The 21,462-nt window shown below is 44.9% G+C and overlaps 2 protein-coding genes across 2 annotated transcripts; one reads left to right on the top strand and one right to left on the bottom strand.

The window, feature by feature from the left end:
* Positions 1-7,049: 7,049 nt before the first annotated feature.
* PSMB11 (proteasome subunit beta 11) lies at positions 7,050-7,835 on the bottom strand. The gene has a single exon (XM_069097490.1). It carries the CDS (start codon positions 7,833-7,835, stop codon positions 7,050-7,052), a length of 786 nt encoding a protein of 261 aa, XP_068953591.1.
* Positions 7,836-13,237: 5,402 nt separating this feature from the next.
* On the top strand, positions 13,238-15,943 carry PSMB5 (proteasome 20S subunit beta 5). The gene is made up of 3 exons (XM_069097821.1): positions 13,238-13,483; positions 14,273-14,579; positions 15,417-15,943. Exons 1-3 carry the CDS (start codon positions 13,286-13,288, stop codon positions 15,701-15,703), a joined length of 792 nt encoding a protein of 263 aa, XP_068953922.1. The 5' UTR covers positions 13,238-13,285; the 3' UTR covers positions 15,704-15,943.
* Positions 15,944-21,462: the final 5,519 nt, after the last annotated feature.

The following is a 21,462-nucleotide window of genomic DNA, read 5'->3' as shown; positions in this document are numbered from 1 at the left end:
TCACTGCAAGCATTGCAGAACCAGGACAGGGACCAACCTTATAGTCTACCTCCTCTCCAACACTCCTATAAACCTCCACTTCACTAACAACAAAGCCAGGAAGGATTCGGGAAGGGATGTGTGGACAGGACCCTCACCACACTGAGAACTGGTCATTGGACTCATAAATATATGCTAATCTGAAAGACAGAGACTACTGAGGGGAAGAAAAAAGGGAAAGAGAGAGAGAGCTGAGAATACAGGCAGGAAGGGATAGGGTAGAGAGAAAAGGGTAAGGGGGCAGCTAGGTGGCACAGCGAATAGAGCACCTGCCCTGGAGTCAGGAGGACCTGAGTTCAAATCCGACCTCAGACACTTACCACTTACTAGCTGTGTGACCTTGGGCAAGTCACTTAACCCCAATTGCCCTACCTTCCCCTCTCCAAATAAAAAAAAGCAAAAAAAAAAAAAAGGGTAAGGGAAGAAAGGAGAAAATAGAGGAGGAGAATGAGAGGCAACAGTGCACAGTGGCAAAAAACTAGGTCTAAAGGCAGAGGACCTCAATCTGCTCCTTGTTACCCGTGCAACCTTTGGGCAAGGCATTTAACCCCTCTGGGCCTCAATTTCTTCATTTTCTAAATGAGGGAGCTGTACTAGATGAACTCTGAGGTCCCTTCCAGCCCTATATCTATAAGCCTAAGAAGAAAGGTGAGAAGTAACAGAAGAGAAATTAAAGAAGAAAAGAAAGGGACTCATCCCCATACCCTCCCTCACTCAATCCAGGTCTAAGAATCTTAAATATGAAATGGACTTTAGAGGTTATCTGGTCTCACCCCATCATTGTGTATCCTTAGTGCTCCAGGGGGACCAAAATGACTCCCCACACATGATAACTTTGTTATCTCCCCTTCTCCCATGCCATCCTCCTCCCCTCCCCCCCCCAAGGATCTAAGGAGGATAGGTCTGAGGCAGAGGCACCCTAACAGCTGAGAGACACCCTCCCCCCCAGCTACTTACTCCATGGAATTCCTTAGAAAACACCCTCCTCCTTCCCTGCTTTTTTCTTTACCCCAGTTCTCCAGGACAGAATCTAAAAAACTGAGGAGTCAAGGGAAGGGAAAGAAGGGGACCTTTAAGGGGTGGCCAGGTGGCTCAACAAGTAAGAGCACCAGCTCCAGTGTCAGGATGACCTGGGGATCAAATCCGGGCTCAGATACTTAGCAGCACACCCAGAAATAACTGGCCAGGTAATCTTAGCAAGTTACTTAACCCCGATTGCTTAAAAAAAAAAAAAAAGAAGGGGACGTTTAACTGACCCCACTTCCTCCCCTTTACTGGAGCAAGAGAAAGATGGTATGGAAAATCTCCTAGAGACAATCTTCATGGCTGTGTCTGCGGGGGCTATGTGTGTGTCATGTGTCTCTCCATCTGTCTTGCCATTTCTGTGTCTAAATCTTTATATGTATATAAGCTAAAGTAACCTTTGTAAAACTTAAAGGGCTAGGAGCAGCTAGGTGGTGCAGTGAGTAAAGCGCAGGCCCCAGAGTCAGGAGAACCTGAGTTCATTCTGGCCTTAGACACTTAACACCCACACAAAAAAACTAGCCATGTAACCTTGGGCAAGTTACTTAACCCCAATTGCCCTCCAAAGGCAAAAAACAAAAAATTTAAAAGGCTATACGTAAAACTTAAAGCCCACAGACACTTGATGCACTGGCTGAACTTGGGCAAGTCACTTAACCCCAACTGCCTTGCCTTCCCCCCTCCAAAAAAAAAACCTTAAAGGGCTATATGAATGTGAGATATTATTAGTTTGCCAACAGGCCCCCACAAATACGTGAACGTAGGTACAAACCCTATTATGTTGGAACCATAATTAAACATTTAAACCCTAGAACCAAAGTGGACCTTTTTTTATTTTAGTGCTTTTATTTTATTCTCTCAACAAAAATGGGTTGCTAATTGCCCGTGGGATCCAGTCCTAATTGCTGATCTGCTTCACCTGTATATATATCATCACTGATTACAGATAATATCTCCCTTCCATACACATACAGAGCCATACATACACATAACATGAACATGAGAAGCTGGGAAGTTCTCCTTCCTTACCTCCACCCTTCCCCAAGTCAGTCCTTCCCTTTTTTTATGGTTCTCAGAGCATCCCCTGAGTGGTGCTGGTATGCTATGGGAAAATGGAATTCTATTCAGAAGGAAAAATTGGAAACAATTAGCCATCCTTCTTCCTCTCCAGCTTACCACTCTACTTCTAGTCCATAGCCCAAGCTTCCTTCTCACTCTAAAGGACTCTAGCCACCCCCCAACCTCCTCTGCTACCTCCCCTCACTGCTTTGCTTCCCATGTCTTTCTGTCCCTCTTCTCCCCTTTGCCCCATCATTTCTTTCACCTATCCCTATGAACATATGGCACAAACTGGGAATACATTGGAAAACTCTGGTTCTGGGAACAAAGGATTATTAAAACCCCCTAGATTTGAGGGTCTAGACCCAGGTAGCAACACACATCCCTTCCTTCCTCTCTTCTCAGCTCTCTCTCTTTCCCTTTTTTATTTCCCTTGATAGTTTCTGTCCTTCAGATTGGTTAGTTATTTATGAGTCCAATGACCAGCTCTCAGAGTGATGAGGGTTCTGTCCACACATCACTTCTCGAATCCTTCCTGGCCTTATTGTTAGTAAAGTGGAGGTTTATGGGAGCATTGGAGAGGAGGGAATGACTATAAAGTTGGGGAAGTGAGGGAAGGGCAGTGCTATCCCCTAGACTGGGGGGTCTCTTGACCCAGACAGCCCCTGGAGGATTCCCAAAAGGAGGTGGTTGTCTTTCAGGGGAGCAGTTGAGGGAAGAAAATGAGGGGTAGAGAAGGTAGTATGTAGGTAACAAGTATTTACAACACCCTTACATTTTAATAGTGTAAGACTATAGACAAAAGAGAGTTTAAAATGGGGGTAGGAGGTGGGTAAAGGTACTCAGCTTTGGAGCCTGGTGTTCTCAGAAAGTACAGCTAAGAGGGGTATAAAGATTGGTCTGGTTAGGCCCGTCTCCCAAATGGAGGTGTCATCCATGGGAGAAGCAGGACAGCATGGCAGTTAGATGTTCCAGGGGGGAGACAGGAGAAGAGTTGAAAAATCTTTAGGAGGAAAGTCCTAGAAACAAGAATTTGATGGGAAGCTAGTTATAAACTTAGCTAGGGCAAGGTCCCAGAATCAGAGGAGGAAGGATATCAAAGGTTATCTAGACCATCTGGTCTATTCTCATATATGTAACATCCCTGACAAGAGCTGGGATACAGTGGGGCATGTGGAAAGAGCTCTGGATTTGAATAATGGCTCTACCAGATGCTCTCTCCATGATTTGGGACAAGTTGTTTTATCTCTCTGGGCCTCAGTTTCCTTATCTGTAAAATGAGGAAATTAGAGGAGATACTGTCTAAGATATTCCTCCTAGCTCTGAACATCCTGACCGAAGACATCCAGTGTAGAGGAATCCATTCTTCTGAGGCAACCCATTCCACTCTTGGATTTCCACATTGTTAAAGGTTTCTCTTATGCTAAGCCTAAATCTGCCTCTCTGCAACTTACGTTGTCTTCTAGTTTTGCCTCTAGGACCAACATGGACAAATCTAATTCCTCTTCCCAATTAAAGTTCTCTAAGTATGTGAATTGAAGATAGTTGCAACATTCCCCCTTTATCTTTTGTGGCATCCTCTCCAGCCTCAAAAACCTCTTGGTCCACATTTCTGGATGAACTCTTAACTTGACAATAGTAATCATTCCTTGCAAAGGTAGGGAAACTACAGGTTTTGAATACCATAGCTCATATCAGATTTTTTTTTCAATGTATCCATTGGTTGTACTGAGCTGTTTTGGTTTTCCTCTTATTGTTTGTCATAAGGGGCAGATTTCTGAAGGGGCAGAGGAAAGGTATACAATGGCAAATGTGAAAACAAAAATTATCAATAAAAATTTATTTTAAAATACATGTAGTTACCAGAACAGAAGACAGTGTTTCAAGTGTGATCTGACCAAGAAGGTATGAATGCTCCCTTTCTGGATTATTTTCCTCTCTTATTGTAGTTTAAGATTGAATCAGCCTTTTTTTTTTTTGGTGGCTAACACATCTTGAGCTTTCTGTCCACTAAACCCTGAACCCCTGAACGTGTTCATAGGAATTATTGTCTTAGCCATAGCTCCTCTCTACTTGAACTATACTTGTACAATTGATTTTTTGAACCCCTCTGCAGAACTTTGCATTTATCTCTCTTACCCAACTACGATCTGCTCCCAAGTTACAAACAGAGCTGTTGAACTTTCCAAATTTCTGGAATAGGAGATAATAAGCCAATAAGACCAATCCTTTTGCCACAAACCTACTACTTTTTTCTGTTGCTCTGTCACCTGTCTCCCTGACTCCCAAGAACAAATTAGGGGACAAGTAATGGAAGAGAGAGACAAAGGAAAAAATTTTTTAAAAGAGAGAGAATTTCAGGAAGTAATATCAGAAAGTCAATTGGGAAGGCTAAAGAGCTAGGATGAGGGATGAAGGAACTGCCTTTGGCCTCACTGGGGGATGCTGCAAGAGCCAACTGACAGCAAACATGTACTGGCTGGACCTCCGGGGACAACTCTAGAGAAGGTAAATAGGATGGAACAAGGACATATATCACCCTATCAATATGCCTTCCCTTCTCTGCCCTTTTTTTTTTTTGCTTTTTTTTGGAGGGCAATTGGGGTTAAGTAACTTGCCCAAGGTTACACAGCTAGTTGTTTCGTGTGGGTGTTAAGTGTCTAAGGCCGGAACCGAACTCGGGTCCTCCTGACTCCAGGGCTGGCACTTTACTCACTGTGCCACCTAGTCCCCCCTCTTCTCTGCCCTTCTTAGCTTGAGTTTCACACACACAAAAGTTTATCTCCTTTGCCTTTTCCTTGTGTAAGGTTGGGGAAACCTTAGTGCTGCTGAATATGCCCTGTCCCCCATTCCATTTCTGATTTGGTTACTGATCTCTCACTCTTCCTGAGACTTATCGGACCTGCCTCTTCTCTGCCACCCCACTCTGAACCTTTCTGGCCCTTCTGACTCTCTCATGTTACCTTGCCCCTCCTGAAGATGCTCTCTCTCTCTCTCTCTCTCTCTCTCTCTCTCTCTCTCTCTCTCTCATTTGCTTAATGACAACTGAGCAAGATGAATGGACAGGAGAGAAATAGTGAGGACCAGGCCATAAGATCTAGGCTCAACAAAATATCTCCCCAAAGACCCTGGGTTTGATGGTTCCACAGCCCCAAGGCTGGGCAGGAGGTGGGGGAAAAGGAGGATTAAGGTAGATAGGACTAGATGCAGGCAGATATTTATTACTGCACCCCAACATGTCCCTCTACCTTGTTATTCTTAACCTGAGTTTACACACAAACATTCCTTTCCCCCTTCCCCTCCTCCCCCCTTTCCTTCTCCCCCTTATCCATGTCTATTCTTAGAACCCTCAGTCCTAGTAAGGTACTTGGTCCACCTCATCCTAGAGTGAACCTGTTCCCTTGATAGGAGGCAGTTTATGAAACCCTCAGGACCATGGTATTCTCAGTTCCTGAAGGACTGAGATAGTGACTTTGGGAAGCAGAAAGAGGTTCCTGTGACTGCCCCTTCTGTGGACCTTCTTTCATCCCTCCTTAGGAGGCCAAGCACATCAGGATAGTTGATCTACATGATCACAAACATTGTACAATTTGTGTACCCCATAGTCGAGAATGAAATGTATAGGAGAAGGACCTGAGCTTTACCCCCAAACCTGAAACCTCTAAAATGCGTGTCACATGATTCAGAGAAGACTCATTCAGACTGAGGCAGGCCTGCTCAAACCAAAGCTTCGGGTCCATGTACCACATTCTCTTCTTTCCCCCCTCAATGAACCAGTTTGTTAAAGGGGTGGTTGTGGAGGAGGGCTGGAGCCCTTCTAGTGGCTGAGTGCTATTCTCTGCCCTGGAGACAGCCAAAGGAGAGTGTAGGCTCTGACCAGGCTAAGCCAATCAAGTTGCCCCCCTTCCAGAGCCCTTGTAGTCAAGGCTGACCACAGAGAAGGGAAGGATAGGGGGTAGGAACATGCCCAGGGTAGAAGTAGAAGAGATTCACATCAGTAGATTGTAAGTTTCTTGAGAACAAAGGCTGTGTTTCATTTCACTTTCATATCCCTTTCCTACCACAGGGCACTGTCCATACATATTGGTTGAATTCAATTTTAATAATTCAGAGACTACAGCCCTTAGAGGGAAATGTCAGGTGGCTCAGTCCAGGGATTTGTTTCCCTCCCCATTAGGAGATTCCCTCTTCTCTGACAAAGCAGGGCCACACGGAACTATAGAAATGTGGAGCTGGAAGCAATGAGTCTCAGAAATTAATTAACCCCTGCACAGAGGTCACACTCTAGCATCCCCAGTGTCCCAGTGTAAGAATCAGACTGGGAGGAGCTGAGGGCAGTGTTGGATGGGGACGGAGGGAACAAGGGGAGGGTGCCAAAAGTAGTTCTACCCACAGAATTAGAGGGAAACAAAGAAAGAGGGAGCAGAGGAGAGAAACAGCTAAAGACAGGAAGGAACAGAAGCCTCAATGGAGAAAACAAAAAGGTAGAAAGGCATGAAGAAAGCACATGTGGGAGAGCAAAGAAGGGAAAAAGGTGAGAGGAAAATGAATCTAGGGAACCCAGCTTACATTCTTAGGGAGAAAATTCAGAGCAGGGGAGAAGGCTTGAGGGATATTGGGATTGATCAGAGGACAAGGAGAGAAGTCAATTGCTCTGGAAGGCAGTACGGGTTGGAGGCTTCCAATAAATGGAGAGGGAGATCTGAGGAAGATACAGTCACATGATTTGGTCCCGGGAGGGCTTCATTCACCTGGCCACCTTGTCAGCATGCTTTCCATATACTGCTATGGCTCCTCCCAGCATCTCTCAGTCTTTTCTGCCTCTAAGAGTCTCCTCTTGGAATTTTTTTCCTGGACCATAGTAGCATACCCTTTGTCTTGCTGGTTCAGTGAGTTACGAGTAGAAGTAGGAGAAGGGAAAAGGAGGCTCAGGGCAATATAGAGGTGGTCTCTTTCTCCTGTTCCCCAGTCTCCTGCAGCCTGCTGTACAACATACAGGCATCCTCTCGAGACACTCGCTCCCAGCCACTCTCCTTCACATGGTACAGGTCCACAGAACCACCTGAATAGGCATCCCTGCGGGTGGCATGGGCCACAGCTTGGCGAGCCAGAGTGTAAGCTTCTTCAATAGTCATGTCATAACGGTAGCCATGGTCTAGCACACCATAGGCATAGGGTGAGCCAGAGCCCACAGAGAAGACATCACCAGCCAGGAGGGTCCCATCACTGTAGACATAAAAGAGGGCAGGGCCAGCCTGGTCCCAACCACACAGGGCTGTGGCCACACACAGGTCCAAGCCCCGGTAACGGTACAACATAGTGGAGAGAAGCTTGGCAGCCCCTGCCACACTGGGCAGCTGGCCCTCCCTGAGAGCCCGAAGGCGAAGTTCTCGTTGTAGTATTCGGTACCAGGTGGCACAGTCAGCTGAAGTGCCTGAGGTTGTGCCTAAAAGGTGCTGGTGGACAGGGATGACTTTCTGGGAAGCAGGACAAGCCACGTAGGAGCCACAGGAAGATCGGGTGTCAGCTGCAGCAATGACTCCATGACGGAATCGGAAAGCTAATGTGGTGGTGCCATGTGCCAATTCTGGACCCTGTGTCTGCAGAAAGACAGGAGGATCATAGCCCCTGGGAAGAGCCCAGTCCCCAGCCCCAGGCAGGTGAGGGCTCAGGGCTTCAGGGGCCTGCCAATTGCACACATTCTCCAGAGCCATCTTAGGAAGCAAGTAGAGACCAGAAGGAATTGGGCAGGGTTATATGGGCTGTGGTGAGGTAAGGACAGAACCAGGAGAAGATAAGGGACGCTACTGAAAAGCTGGAGTATAGCCAGAGTTAGGTGAGAGTATTGAAAACTGATGCTCCTCTTCTTCTACCCCTCCCCCAAAAAAGGTTCCGCTGAAAGAGGATCAGGCCTGGCTGGGGGGATGCTGTCATTAGTAAGAAAGCTTCATCCTCAATCACCTATGTTGTGCCTGAGAGTGACCCATGGAATCACCTCTGTCATACTCCATGTATCCCCTGGAAAGCATGGAGGGCTAGGGGATTTCTTGGAGTAGGGTAAGGAAGGGCAGCTGAGACAACAGCAGAGAAAGGTGGAAGTGACCCACCTGCTGGCCTTCTTTTCTTCCCTTCTCTGTAAAATGAGAATCACGATACCTGTGGTACCTATCTCATGGTCCTACTGGTTAGATCAAGCAGGATACTGCATGGGAAACACTTTGCAAACCTTAAAGTAGCATATAAATGTCATTTTTTATTGTTATTCTCTCTTCCTCCTTCCCTACCTTGATTCCTTCCTTCCTTCCATCCCTACCTTGATTTCTTCCTAGAGACTTAGCCTACTTTTACATATTTAGTCCAAAAAGGAGAGAGACTGCCACAGAAAAGGGAAAGAAGAATAGAGTAAAAGGGAAAAAAAAATTTCAAATCCCTCCCACACAAGGCAACCTAGAGGTTGTCTGAAAAGAAACTGTAAATTGCGACTGCCCCTCCCTGCCCCAGCATTAACAGTGCCACAGCCCATCCTTCCCATTAAAAAAACAAACAAAAAACCCCTGATAATACTGACCTATCATCATTAGGAAGTACACTTTGTTTTTCCAACAGTGGGGAAAGATTTGAACTAATCTAGCCATACTCTCTCATTTGTGATAAACAGCATTCATTTCCAAGAGAGCTAAGCCAGGCCTAGGCTTGTAGTCTATAGCCAAAGAACAGCGTAAAGTTAAGTGGTCCATGCAGGAATCAAACCCCCTCTCCTTATTAGTATCATGCGCTAACCCAGATGATGCTAACCAGAAATCCTTTGGAGTCCTGAGGCTTTTTGTGGACCCTTGGGAAGGGGAGAAGTCATATTGTCACAGAGCGGTACACTGCCTCCTCTTACAGCCCTGATGGTGCAAAAATACTTCACAAAGTATATTTTGGCTGGATATCTCAAGGTCTTTTAGGCCATGCCCTTACTTTGGGAAGCCTAAAGAGCCCAGAACTGTGCCTCCGAGTATAGGACAAGCTTCTCTGACTATGGTTGATTCTATTCATTCTCTCATTACAGAACCTCTTAATTAGATCCCTTTCCTTCTATTCCCACTCTCCTCCTGCCCTTTTCCTTATCACCTCTCACCTGGACAGTTACAGGTATAGTGATTTCTCTGGTTTTTTTTCTCTGATGATTTGCCAGCTCCCAGTCCCTTTTAACAGGTCCCAAACCCCACAACCAGATTAAACTTCCAAAACCTTTGATGTGTTTATATTATTCTCCTGCTCAAAAACTTTCAGTGGGTTTCCATTGCCTATTAAATAAAACCCAGACATCTTAGCCCATTATATTTAAGGTCCTCTATAATCTGGCCACAACCTGCTTCTTTGTAGTTCCCATTTCTCCCTTATAAAGCCCTTCTGCTGTAGACAGATGGGCCTAGTCTTTGTCTTTCCACAACACATGTATGTTCTTGCCTTTGTTTATCTTATCCTTAGCACCATCAACCACCATCTCTTCTCACCATATCTAGAATACCCTCATTTCTCCTCCCCAATTATCTGAATCTTCACTCAAAGCCCAATACAGATCCCACCTCTTTCCTGAGCCTTCTCTGACTATTCTGTTACAATCCCTTTTCCCACCACAAATCCCCGGTAGCACTTGTCTATAAAATTCATTTGATACTCCCTATATATCGCTTTGAATATTTGAGCCTGTGATATGTCCATCATATCTTGTTTCCACAATCCGACTGTAAGCCTCCTGAAGGAAGGAACAAAATCTCATATATCTTCATATCCCTACAGCAACATCTTCTCATTTATTCAATAGGTGTGTATTGAGCATGTGTAAGACATAGGGGATACAAAATTTCAAGTCCCTGCCCTAAAGGAACTTATAGTCTAGTAGAGGAGATAACATATGTGGACAAATATATGTATCTGTAATACAAAACAGCATATTATTAGTGCCATAAATGATATAATTTCAACAAAAAATTAAGTGATACAAGGTACAGAGTACTATTCGGCACTAGGAGAGACCAAAGATGAAAGAAGACAGGATCCCTGACCTTGTGGACCTCCTAATCTAGTAGAGGAATAGGAAACACATGCAAGTAACTATTATACAAAATGATGGGGACAGCTAGGTGGTGCAGTGAATAGAATAATGGACCTGGAGTCAGGAGGACCTGAGTTCAGATCTGACCTCAGACTCTTAACACAAAAAAGGTAGCTGTGTGACCTTGGGCAAGTCACTTAACCCCAATTGCCCTACTTCTCCCCTCCAAAAAGCACACACAAAAAAAATCAAAAACCCAAAATGATGTATGAGAGGTAAAGACCAATTGCTGTTGTTCTCTGAATAAATTGCCTTAGCCTAAGCTGTGGAATGCCATCATTCCAAACTCTACATATCTCTACCTTTCCCTATCCTTCCTCTCTCTTCCTGAATTTCCCTTTCCTTCCCTTCCTCATCATTCAAGGTTCAGCTTTTTTTTTTTTTTGGAGGGCAACTGGGGTTAAGTGACTTGCCCACGGTCACACGGCTAGTAAGTGTGTCAAGCATCTGAGGCCGGATTTGAACTCAGGTTCTCCTGACTCCAGGGCCAGTACTCTATTCACTGCACCACCTAGCTGCCCCTAAGGTATAGCTTTAATGCTACTCTGTATATGAAGACTTCCCTGGTCCCCCTCCTGAAAATCTGCACAGTGATCATTGCTGATAAAATATGGGATATGGGGAAGGTTTGACAGGAAGGGGAAGGGGAATCAGGGAAAAATTCATGGTAGAGGAGGCATTTGAGCTAGACCTTAAAGGAGAGTAAGATTTAACAAGGTGGAGGGAGGGGTGGGGATGGTGGCGATTGGGGTGGTTTTTCAGCCATAAAGAACATACAGACAAAGAGACATGGGAACATAGAGGAAAAGAACAATGGAACCAAGAGTACATTATGAATACCCATGAAAGCCAGGTTATGGAGTTTGGAGGTTATTCTACTGACAAAAGAAAGGCACTAGATGTTTTTTGAGAAGGGTCAAAGTCACACTTAAAGAGACAGCTGACGATACAATGGACAAAACACTGGTCCTGGAATCAGGAAGATCTGAGTTTAAATCTGGCCTCAGATACTTACTAGTTGTATGAACCTGGACAAATTACTTAATCTCTGCCTGACTCATTTTCCTCAGTTGTAAAATAGAGATAATAATAGCACCTACCTTTCAGGGTTGTTGTGAGGATCAAATGAGATAATAATTGTAAAGAACTTAGCACAGTGCCTGGCACATTGTAAGCACTATACAAAGGTTAGCTATTATTATTATTAAGAATTAATTTGGTGTCAAGTTATAAAATGAATTGGAAGAAGATAGAAACTAGAGGCAGGGAGACCAGTTAGGAGGTATGCTACAGTCTAAGGATGAGGGATAGGGAGCTTACTTACAGTGATTGAAGAAGAAACAAAATGGAAACAGTGGAATTGAGAGGCTGTGTGAAGGAAGAATTGACGGAACATGGTAAGAGGGAAGAGTCAAAGTTGATTGCCAGTTTCTTGTCTGAATGACTGGAAGAATAATGGCACTACTTATAGAAATAAGGAAGTGAGGGAGAATAGTAAGCACTGGAAAAATATTTGATTGATTAGATGGATCCTTCAATTCCCTGTATGGTCCCTGTATAATCCAAGTGTGGAGAGAAATATATTCCTTCTTTCCAATCTGATAGTAGAGCTTAAAGAAGGTTGCTAGATTTCAGGTTTGAGAATTCAACACATGTAGTGTCTGAAGAGGATAAAGGTGTGTGTTTGGGGAGGTGGGAAAAAGGAGGATTAAAGTTTTGTCATCCCCAGCAGCTGTCATGGAAGCAATGGTGCTGATGCTAGTTGGAATTCCAGGCACTTACATGCCATACTCCGAAGTGGGTACATTATTATAAACTCATGTCTACTTTCTGGCTTTCTCTGGCCTCCCAACTGAGTTAAAATACGTGGAACAAGGCAATGGAATATGTCACAGAATCACAGAATTTAGATTTGGAAGGGGACCTCATTAGCCACCTAATCCAATCTATAGACAAATACTTAAGACCCCCTTCCAAATCTAAGTTCTGTGATTCTGTAACATTTCATTGCCTCGTTTCACATATTTTAATAATCCTATTTGTATTGGAAACTTAAAAGAATCTTTCCTCCCAGAGATTGTTAGGAATATTAGAGTTGATTTAGGTTAATCCCTCATTTTATAGATTAGTAAAAACTGAAGTCCGGAGAGATGAAGGGTCTTGGCCAAGGTCACACAACTAATCAGTGTCAGAGCTATTAATAGCATGTATTCCTACTGTTTCCACTACACTCATATTTCTGGAATTTCTCCAGATGGATGAATGGATGCTCCCTGTTGGCAAATTGCTACTGATGCCATTGTTCAGAGTTGGATTATCCAAATACCTTTTTCCCCTTCTTGCTCCTGGCATTTGACATTTGGCCAGTTCACTGATTTAATAAATCTAATATAATCTTCACCAAAGAATAAGAGTAAAGTGAATCTCAAATATGCTAATTATACTGCCTTTAAACAACACTATCAGTATAAATGGGTGGAAAAGCCATTGGTTTTCAACAGCTAATTGTTAGTTTACAGAGTTGCTGATGGACCTCCTTTATTTAATGCCATTCTATTACTTCAGATTGCTGAAGTATGGTTTTATTTCAGAGGGAAATGGTCCCATAGCAAGATTTCACTCTTGCCCTTTTCTAAAATGGTAGATCAAGTGGCTTCAATGGGTTACTTAATATAGGGTAAGAACCGAAAGAGGGGGAAATGAGCGAAGGCTAAGAGAACTTAAGTAGGGTCAAAACAGCTTTAAGCCGGTCATTCCCTTTTCCAAGATGGCCGCCACTCTCGACATGGGAGCTGTTTCCTGTGGCCTGACGGCTAAAATGCACTATGACCCAAATCAAGATGGCACCCAAAGTTTGGACGAGAATGAAATGGATCGACTTCCCCCTCCCCCACCCTTGCTAAAACGGCTTTCTCAGTTTGGTTTTGGCTGAGCGGGGGGCGGGACCCACGCTGCCCGGACTCAAGATGGCTGGCCACTCCCATTCTAAAACGGCCGCGGAGCCCAATATAGCGGAGGACGCGAAGCCACCCGTTCTACTTCCGCTTTCCCTTAGTAAATATGGCGCTGGCCAGCGTGTTGGAGGGGCCGCTACCTGTGAACGGGGTCGGGTTTTTCGGGCTCGGGGGTCGTTCAGACCTATTGGACCTGGGTCCGGGGGGACCCGGAGATGAGCTGTGCCTGGCGGCTCCCAGCTGGGGTGCCCCGGACGAGCCAGGGATCGAGCTTCTTCATGGAACCACCACTCTGGCCTTCAAGGTGCTGATGCTGCCTCCCGGCCCAGGGGGGCCGACCCGCTGAGCCTCCCCACCTCCTCCCAGGGCCCCTGCCTTGCCGCTCTCCGGCCGCGGAGACCCTGGGGAGCAGAAGCCCGACCCCTGCGGCGCCCTTTGCAGTGGGCCCAGTCACCCCGGGCTCGCCCTCGGGCCAGGGAATAGGGGGACTGTTCCGCTGGGCCGGCCTGGGAGGCTGGGGGGGAGGGGCGGGGTGGAAGGTGGGGGACCCATGGGGAACCGTGACCTGGGGCAGTGGGGGCTGGGAGTGCCTGGATGTAGTCCCGAAGGCCTTGGGGCATCCAAAATGCTCTGTCACGGTGATGAGGGCCACTCCACAACTTGGAGGTAGGAAACCAGCCCCTGGTCCGAGCTGTTAGGACAGCTAGCTGTGTGACCTCAAGCAAGATGGTCAACGTCTCTGAACTTTAGTGCCCTCTACTCTCCAGTGGGGCTAACACCTGGTGTGGGTCCATTGGGCTAATCCAAGTAAAACTCCTTTGTGGGAGGCAGGGTGGAGGCGATCCCAGCACCACGGGACTAGCATTGCCAGAGCCCCAGAGAAGTGATTTGCCCAAGGCCCTGCAGCCAGGCAAGGATAAAAGTGGAATTTAAACCTGGTGGATCCAAGAAGCCACAGCGCTTCTCTACTCTGACTTTTATAAAGCTGTGGGAGGGGAAATGCGCTTTGAAGGGGTACTGGAAAGCGACTGGGGAAATCTAAGCGCAACCTAATGTTGGCATTTTGTCTGCCCTTTTCTCCTTCTCTGTTCAGTTTCGGCATGGCGTGATCGTTGCCGTGGATTCACGGGCCACAGCTGGTGCTTACATTGCTTCCCAGACAGTGAAGAAGGTGATTGAGATCAACCCCTACCTGCTAGGCACCATGGCTGGGGGAGCTGCGGATTGTAGCTTCTGGGAGCGCCTGCTGGCCCGACAGTGCCGGATCTACGAACTCCGGAACAAGGAACGCATCTCTGTGGCTGCTGCCTCCAAGCTGCTTGCCAACATGGTCTATCAGTACAAAGGCATGGGGCTGTCCATGGGTACCATGATTTGTGGCTGGGATAAGCGAGGGCCTGGTGAGTCCTGTTACTGACTTTATATCCTGTGGGTTGCTGAGTAGGGATGGATAGCAAAGAGCCTGATACAAGTGCTAGGGAGGACTGTGTTCACGGTCCCTTGACTTGGCTGGTTTTGGTCAGCCTCTTCAGGCTGAAAGGAGCCTCTGGGGGATGTTTTACTCACTTACCTAATCATTCCTCATATTTTTAAAAAAACTGATTCTACCACACATTGTCAGATTCCTTTTCAGTGTTTAACAGTCCTATGAGGAAGGTTTTTCTCTCAGACAGAACTCCAACAGTTCTTTTTCTTACCTTAGTGGAGATGGAGAACAGAAAGTTTTTTTCCTTTTACCTGGCCTAGGTAGACTTTTTGGAAAAACTGGGCTTTGAATAGTTGAGTCCTTAGCAATGGGAGTGAGCAGAATTAATCCAGGTTTGGAATGGGCAAGGAGGGCAGTATTTGAGAGAATGCAGGGAATTAAGCTACATGGCCAGGATGGTGCAACCCTTCTCTCTGACTCTATTCCAATCAATCTCTTTCTCCTCCTGAACTCTTGTGGCATCTGAAGTGCTAAAGTGTGAGATAGCAAGTGGAGAGAGCCAATCAAGACAAATATCTTTATTTTTCATTACCAGTTAGGAAGAAGTGGTTTCATGTAGACCTTAGGAACCCAGATTTCAGCTTTTAAATGTGATTTTCTCCCATTTTGCCTTGTTTTTCAGTCTGTTATTTGTTACTTTTGGCTATAGTTATGACTGGGAGTTTGAACTAGACTGTGCTTTGGTAGGGTGTGTGAGGAAGTGTCATTGTCCAAGTGTGTGAACCTCCTGACTTTTTTTTACCCCTTCTAGGCCTGTACTATGTGGACAGTGAAGGAAACCGTATCTCTGGAGTCACCTTTTCTGTGGGTTCCGGTTCTGTCTATGCTTATGGGGTTATGGACCAGGGTTATTCATTTGATCTTTCCGTGGAAGATGCCTATGACCTGGCCCGAAGAGCCATCTACCAGGCCACCTATCGGGATGCCTACTCAGGAGGAGTGGTCAACCTCTATCATGTCAGAGAGGATGGCTGGATCCGTGTCTCCAGTGACAATGTAGCTGATCTGAATGACAAGTATCAGGGTGCCACCCTCTGAAGGAGGTTGGGGGAGTGTTGCTTTCTGGGTTTCTTGGGGTGACTGATATTTAAAGCCAGGGAAACAGAGTTCACCATCCAGAATTGGAAAGGGACCTGGCTCTTTTTCCTATCTAGGACTTGATTATTTTTTAAAGCAACTCTTCATTGACCTCTGTATGTTATTGATTTGTTAATAAGCTGCTGCAGAAGCAAATGTTCATTTTACTTTGTTGTTAACATTATATACAACTCAACCCCAGCTAGTGTCCTGTCTTTTGTCCACACCATCCCTCCTCCAAGCATTTTACAGTCAAATAAGCTCAGACAGTGGGAGGGATGCACTGTAATTACAGGAAACAGTGGTGTGAAGACTTTGTCTGGTGAATACATTAACATCCCTGCTCAGGAGGTTAATAACAAAGGAAAAGGAGAGAGAGGCAGGGAGGAGGGGAAAGACACTTCCCAGTGCGGTTTGTAAAGAGATGAAAAGTTGATGAGGTGGAAAGATGCACCAGAGGCTGTGCCAGGCAGGGCAACAGAGGAGAAGGCTTTCACCACATCATTGGGAAGGGGAGTCTGGTACTTAAAAGTATAGGGGAAATTGTTCTTAGATTTTGAAAGAAGGAGGGCCTTAAGTTTGGTCCCTGAAAAAGGGAGAGGACAAATATATGAGTATAAAGACACTGACCTCAGGCCCCCCAGGATGCTTGCTACTGTACTGGTACTCAGGTTGGTGGCTATCATATCTTGGGAATGGGTTGGATTAGGCCCCACCTAAAACTGCCAATGTAGCATTTGGGTGGGGAAGAGGTCCTACTTTGAGTAGAGATGACTGATCTATCATGCTGAGCACTGAGGGGGTCCCCAAGCTATAGTGGCAGCAGATGGCAAGGCCTTCTGTTAGGGAAGATAGAGGAGGTGTTTGAAGGGAGAAACCATCAAAAATAGGAGAGGAGGGAATCAATGGAGGGTCTGATGCAAAGTCTTTTCTCCTTGCTATGCTGGAGTGGACTTGGACAGCATCAGCACCATAATACCTATGCTTAGTTAGCAGGGAGGAGGAAAAGCAATAGGTAAGAATGTTAACACCAGTATCATTAATCTGAAAGGAAGGCTCCTAGCAGAAAAGAGTAATAAGGCCTCCATCCATCCACACTGCAGCTGCTTTCACTCCCTCCTCCTTTCTTCTTCCTTAGCCCTGTGTAGTCTCTGTATTGATTGATGAGGGCTGTCGGCCAGGAACTGATCGAGGCTTGTTAATTGCATTTGTCAAATGCAAGGAAATTGGGAATTAGTGAGAACGGGAGAAGTGAGTTTGGAAAACAAACGACTGGTGCTAAGGAGATTCATCTTGATGAAAAGTGCCTGAGGAACCCCTAGCAGCAGGGGAACTGCCAGGATGGGTCTAGAGTAAGTCTACAGCTACTCTTGGCAGGAATTGTGTCCTGGGGTTCTGTGGGCATGGAGAGACAGCAAATGATTGGCTATGGCTCAAGGCACACTTCCATTCATCTTTCTTTGGGGGTGGTAAGGGTAGGATTATGCCTGGCTGCTGGTAGAAAGGGTAAAGAAGAAAATACTCTTTACCTGGGCCTGGGAAGAAGAATGCTAAAAATCAGCAAGGTCTCTCCAGATACTTTGATCTAGAGATGAATAGAAAAAAATCAAGGAACTTCTGAGTCCTGAAGAGCTTTCTGCTTATGTCTGTTCTGTTCTTAGTGAGTCTGCTCGGGACCTTGTGAGACCTCTAGGCACCAAGAGTTTAAAGGGCCTTTCTTCATTCTTATTTTTAAAGAAAAACACCAGCACCGTGGTATCCTGATATTTTTTTAAATTGCAAGATTTTTTAAAATGGAAAGCAAGTTCACTCTTATTTTACAAGTTTTTTTTTACATTTTAATTTACATTGTAAGATTTTAAAATTACCTGAAATATTTGATGGGCAAGAAAGAAATGGGGCAGTACTTCTGTTTTTCCCCAGTCCTAGCTCTTGTGAATATTGTGGAAGTGCAACATGCCTGTCCCCCCTCCTACAAGGCTAACCAAGGGGAACCCTACAGTTGGAGAGGTTATCTAGATTGACCCCATTTTTTTTGGTGAGAGACTCCAGTGGGCACATGCCTATTGGATAATCCGGCACCATTAAATCTCAGGGTTTGAAGCTGAAAAACCCATGATCCTAAAATCCTATGTTATTTTCTGGAATGTCCCTTTTTCTTTCCATTGCATATTTGTAGTGAAAGGAGTAAAGTTCTATAGGTAGAGGTGTAGTAGGGAATCAAAGGAAAGGAGCAGTGAAAAACAGAGGCCTCTCAGTATGAGTCTATATATTGGTACAACGATAACTAACTTTGCTCCACAGCTCTGTACTTGGGGAGAGTCATTTCTGGCAGCAATGTCCTGTGTCTCAGTTTGCATGGGGATGATGGATGCTGTTTAGTACTTGGGTAATGCTATTGGATGGAATGTACCAGTTCAGGGACTCCCATCAGATCCATTTCCCAGTGCAGCCCTCTTGACAAAGGATGATGGAAAGGAAATTGCCTTAAATAGCTGGAAGATTAATTTCTCACTGCTGTTCCCAGGTGGCAAAGCGACTGGGCTCATCAAATGACAAGTGACAACTTTCCCTCCCTCTACTGGTTCAGTAACACCAAACCTTAGTTCTTCGGGGCACATAATGGGGCCAGTCTCATTAGGCAGGGAGCAGAATGAGCCCGGAAGTTCTTCACCCTCCTCTCTCCCTTAAAGGAAAGACTAGGGAGGAGAAAGAAGGCAGAAAAGGCTAAATAATGTAACCATCTATACTAGTTTAGACCTAGCATTAAGGGACATAAGGAACAGAGCAACACCACAGGATATGTGTAGGAAGCTCAAAAGGTTGGGGTGGAACCAATACAGTTAAAACAAGGACAGAAGCAAAATAGTTACTGTCTTCTTTCTTTAGGCAAAACTAGGAGGGCAGTGTCTCGACATCCTCCTCAGTTAGCAAAGAGAAACCTATCGAAACCATTTGGGTGGTAGAATTTCCCAATTGAGGGGAAATTAGAAAAAAAAAAGATTTATTTGAGGTTAAGGATTCTTGTGGAATGTGGCAAGGTGAAGGAGAAAGAGGAGGAATAGAGAAAAAGTGGGGTCACAGTCTGAGAAAGGAACAAGAAAATAATTTTGATGGAATGGTGGAGGGTGGGAGTTGGGGGTGGAAGGAATGACTGACTGTCCTTCAAGTTACAGCTGAGATTAAGAATTCTGCTAAAAGCAGCAGTTATCAACAAAAGATGTTAAGTTCTTTATCTTGTTTCCCTAACCCACAAATATTATAAAGAAGCAATTCTGCTCCTTTTTTTTTTTTTATCTAGTTTCCCCTCAGGAAGCAGGGATTGTGATGGGAAAGGTTTAATTATAGAGGGCAGGAGGAGGGAGCAAACACAGCAGTTAGATCTGTGCTGGATCAGCGACTGCCTAAACCCTCCTCCTGCCAAGTTCAGGACCCTTTCTCCCCTCCCCCACCCAGTCAGGTTGGTCTGTCCATGTCAGTACATCCCTCTCTCTTCTCTAACTAATATTGGCCTCAGAGCCAAGCTCTCAGATCCTGGGGCTATGCCTCCTTGAAGCATTTCAGTGAAAGCCATTTCTAAAACATTCTGTTTGCAGTTGTTAGTGGGTCAAGCAGAAGAAATTCCAGCTATGTCAGCTTCTAGGATTTATTTAACCCAGCTTGTTTCTCCCTGAAGCTTTTGCCCTGCCTAGTTAAGTGCCAAACAAAAACTGGTGCTTAACCCTTTGTAATTCAATTGAATTGTAAACATCACTGAAGATTTGCCCCACTTTAATAGGAAACATTATCATGGTCCATCTTATCTTTCTTTTCTTTGGTTATCCTTGCATTTTTCTCTTCTCTCACCCTTTCTTTTGTATTCTCTCTAATTTTGTCAAATTCCTTTTTTGTTCCTCTACAAAATTTAAATCAAAACCAATCAATCAATAAAGCAAGTGCAGCTTATGGTCTTTGTAACCAGAAAGGGTTATTGTCAGCTGCAGGGCACCTGAAAAACAGATACAAGAGGAGGAAAACAGACCGAGTGGGAGAGATCAAGCAACAGAGAGACCGACCTAGAGAGAAATGGTGAGAAAAGAGGGATGTAGGAAGGGAGAATGAAAAAGGAAAAAAAAAAAAACAGGCAGGGATAGTGAGAGCAAGTCTGTGACTGAGCCAAGTAGAGAGGGAGAGGTGAATATGGAAGACACAGAAAGATGGATGAAGACATTGATGGACGTGGCTGAACTGTGAGAAAGAGGAGTCAGCCAGAAAGAGGAAAAGGAGCCCGAGAAGGACAGGAGACACTGAAATAGGCAGGAAGGAAGCAGCCAGAAACTAATATAGAGTGAAACATGTTCCCCCTCAGAGAGATCATTTTTCCAGCTATACCTGATGATCTTGCGCCTCCCCCCAGTGCTGTCCCCACATGTTGGAATGGCTAACATTCCTAAGAATGCCTTTCTGTCTACACTATCTGTGCAAAACTTTCCATAACTGGAGAGATGTGAGCTTTCCCATAGTGATTTTTCTAATCCTAACCGTGACCTACAGAATAAAGTATGTGGAAGCATCTTCCTTTAAAAATAAGGGTCAAAGTGTGTGAAAAATAGCATCATTCATCCAGTGCTTTCACATTTTTAGACCTAGTAGCTTATTTTTTCTGATGTTGGGGCATGGTGACAAAGAATTGACAAGTGCACCCTTACCTGTCACCTTTCTTTTTTCCTGGGCAGTATTGCCTCTCCCGTCTTCCCCAAATCTAGTATGTCATAGGGTTGGTGAAATGATGGTGGAGGGAGGATATATAAGTCAGAGTACTGGAGATGGGGTATTGTGATGGAAGTGTGCCATGCCAGGAGAGAAAGAATAATAATTACTGGTGTGCTCATGAGGCAAGACATACAAACTTATGGGTGAAAGCTAAAAGAGAAAGATGTTAATTAAGGGAGTGTAGTTTGTGCTCTACTATGGCTGGTTTTTCTGCCCTACCTCAATTATGTCACTACCCAGGGGACATCCCCTTGGAGAATTCCAAGCTCCTCCATGCATCCCAACTATCGCATGATACATTCATCTTTTCATTTATTATAGCTTATCTCTTATGTACTGGCATAAAGTGTCTGATCATCAAACTACTCCAAACACTGGGGTTGTGTAGGAGGGCTGGTAATCACCCAGTCTCCCTCGGGTCTTGAGGCTACATACATATTTTCTTTTTAGGAAAAGAAGGCAGTGAAGCATTTACATCCAGCAACACAGATGAAGCATCACCCTAAATTCACAAGCACTTTTCAAAGGGGAAAATATCTATATATGTGGGCCAGAGTTTGAGACAATCAAGAGTTTGAGACAATCAATCCCCAGTTCCTTTGCTGGGTGACAACTATATTCCAAATTCTTACTTTATTTTACTATGGTATTCCTGCAACATCAGCAAGTGCCCATTGATTATTCTCTTTTTATTCCACATGTGCATGCTTTGTCTCTCCAGTCAGATAATAAACACTTCAAAGACAGGAATTGAATCTCCTATTTCTCCATCTAATGAGGTAATATTTCTGAAGGATTTAGCATGGTCCCAGGCATGTAGTAAGAGTTTACTAAATGCCTTCCATCCCCCACAATACCTTCACAATGGTAGAGATACATATTTTTGTTGTTCAGTTGTTTTACAGTTGTGTCCAACTTTTCATGATCCCATTTGGGGTTTTCTTGGCAAGGTATGTATATGCTTTAAA

The sequence above is a fragment of the Petaurus breviceps genome, unplaced genomic scaffold (assembly GCF_028583685.1).
Source record: "Petaurus breviceps papuanus isolate PSGF00001 unplaced genomic scaffold, PetGlider_PUasm1.0 37, whole genome shotgun sequence".
Taxonomy (NCBI): Eukaryota; Metazoa; Chordata; class Mammalia; order Diprotodontia; family Petauridae; genus Petaurus; species Petaurus breviceps.
This window is presented reverse-complemented; position numbering and strand designations above follow the sequence as displayed.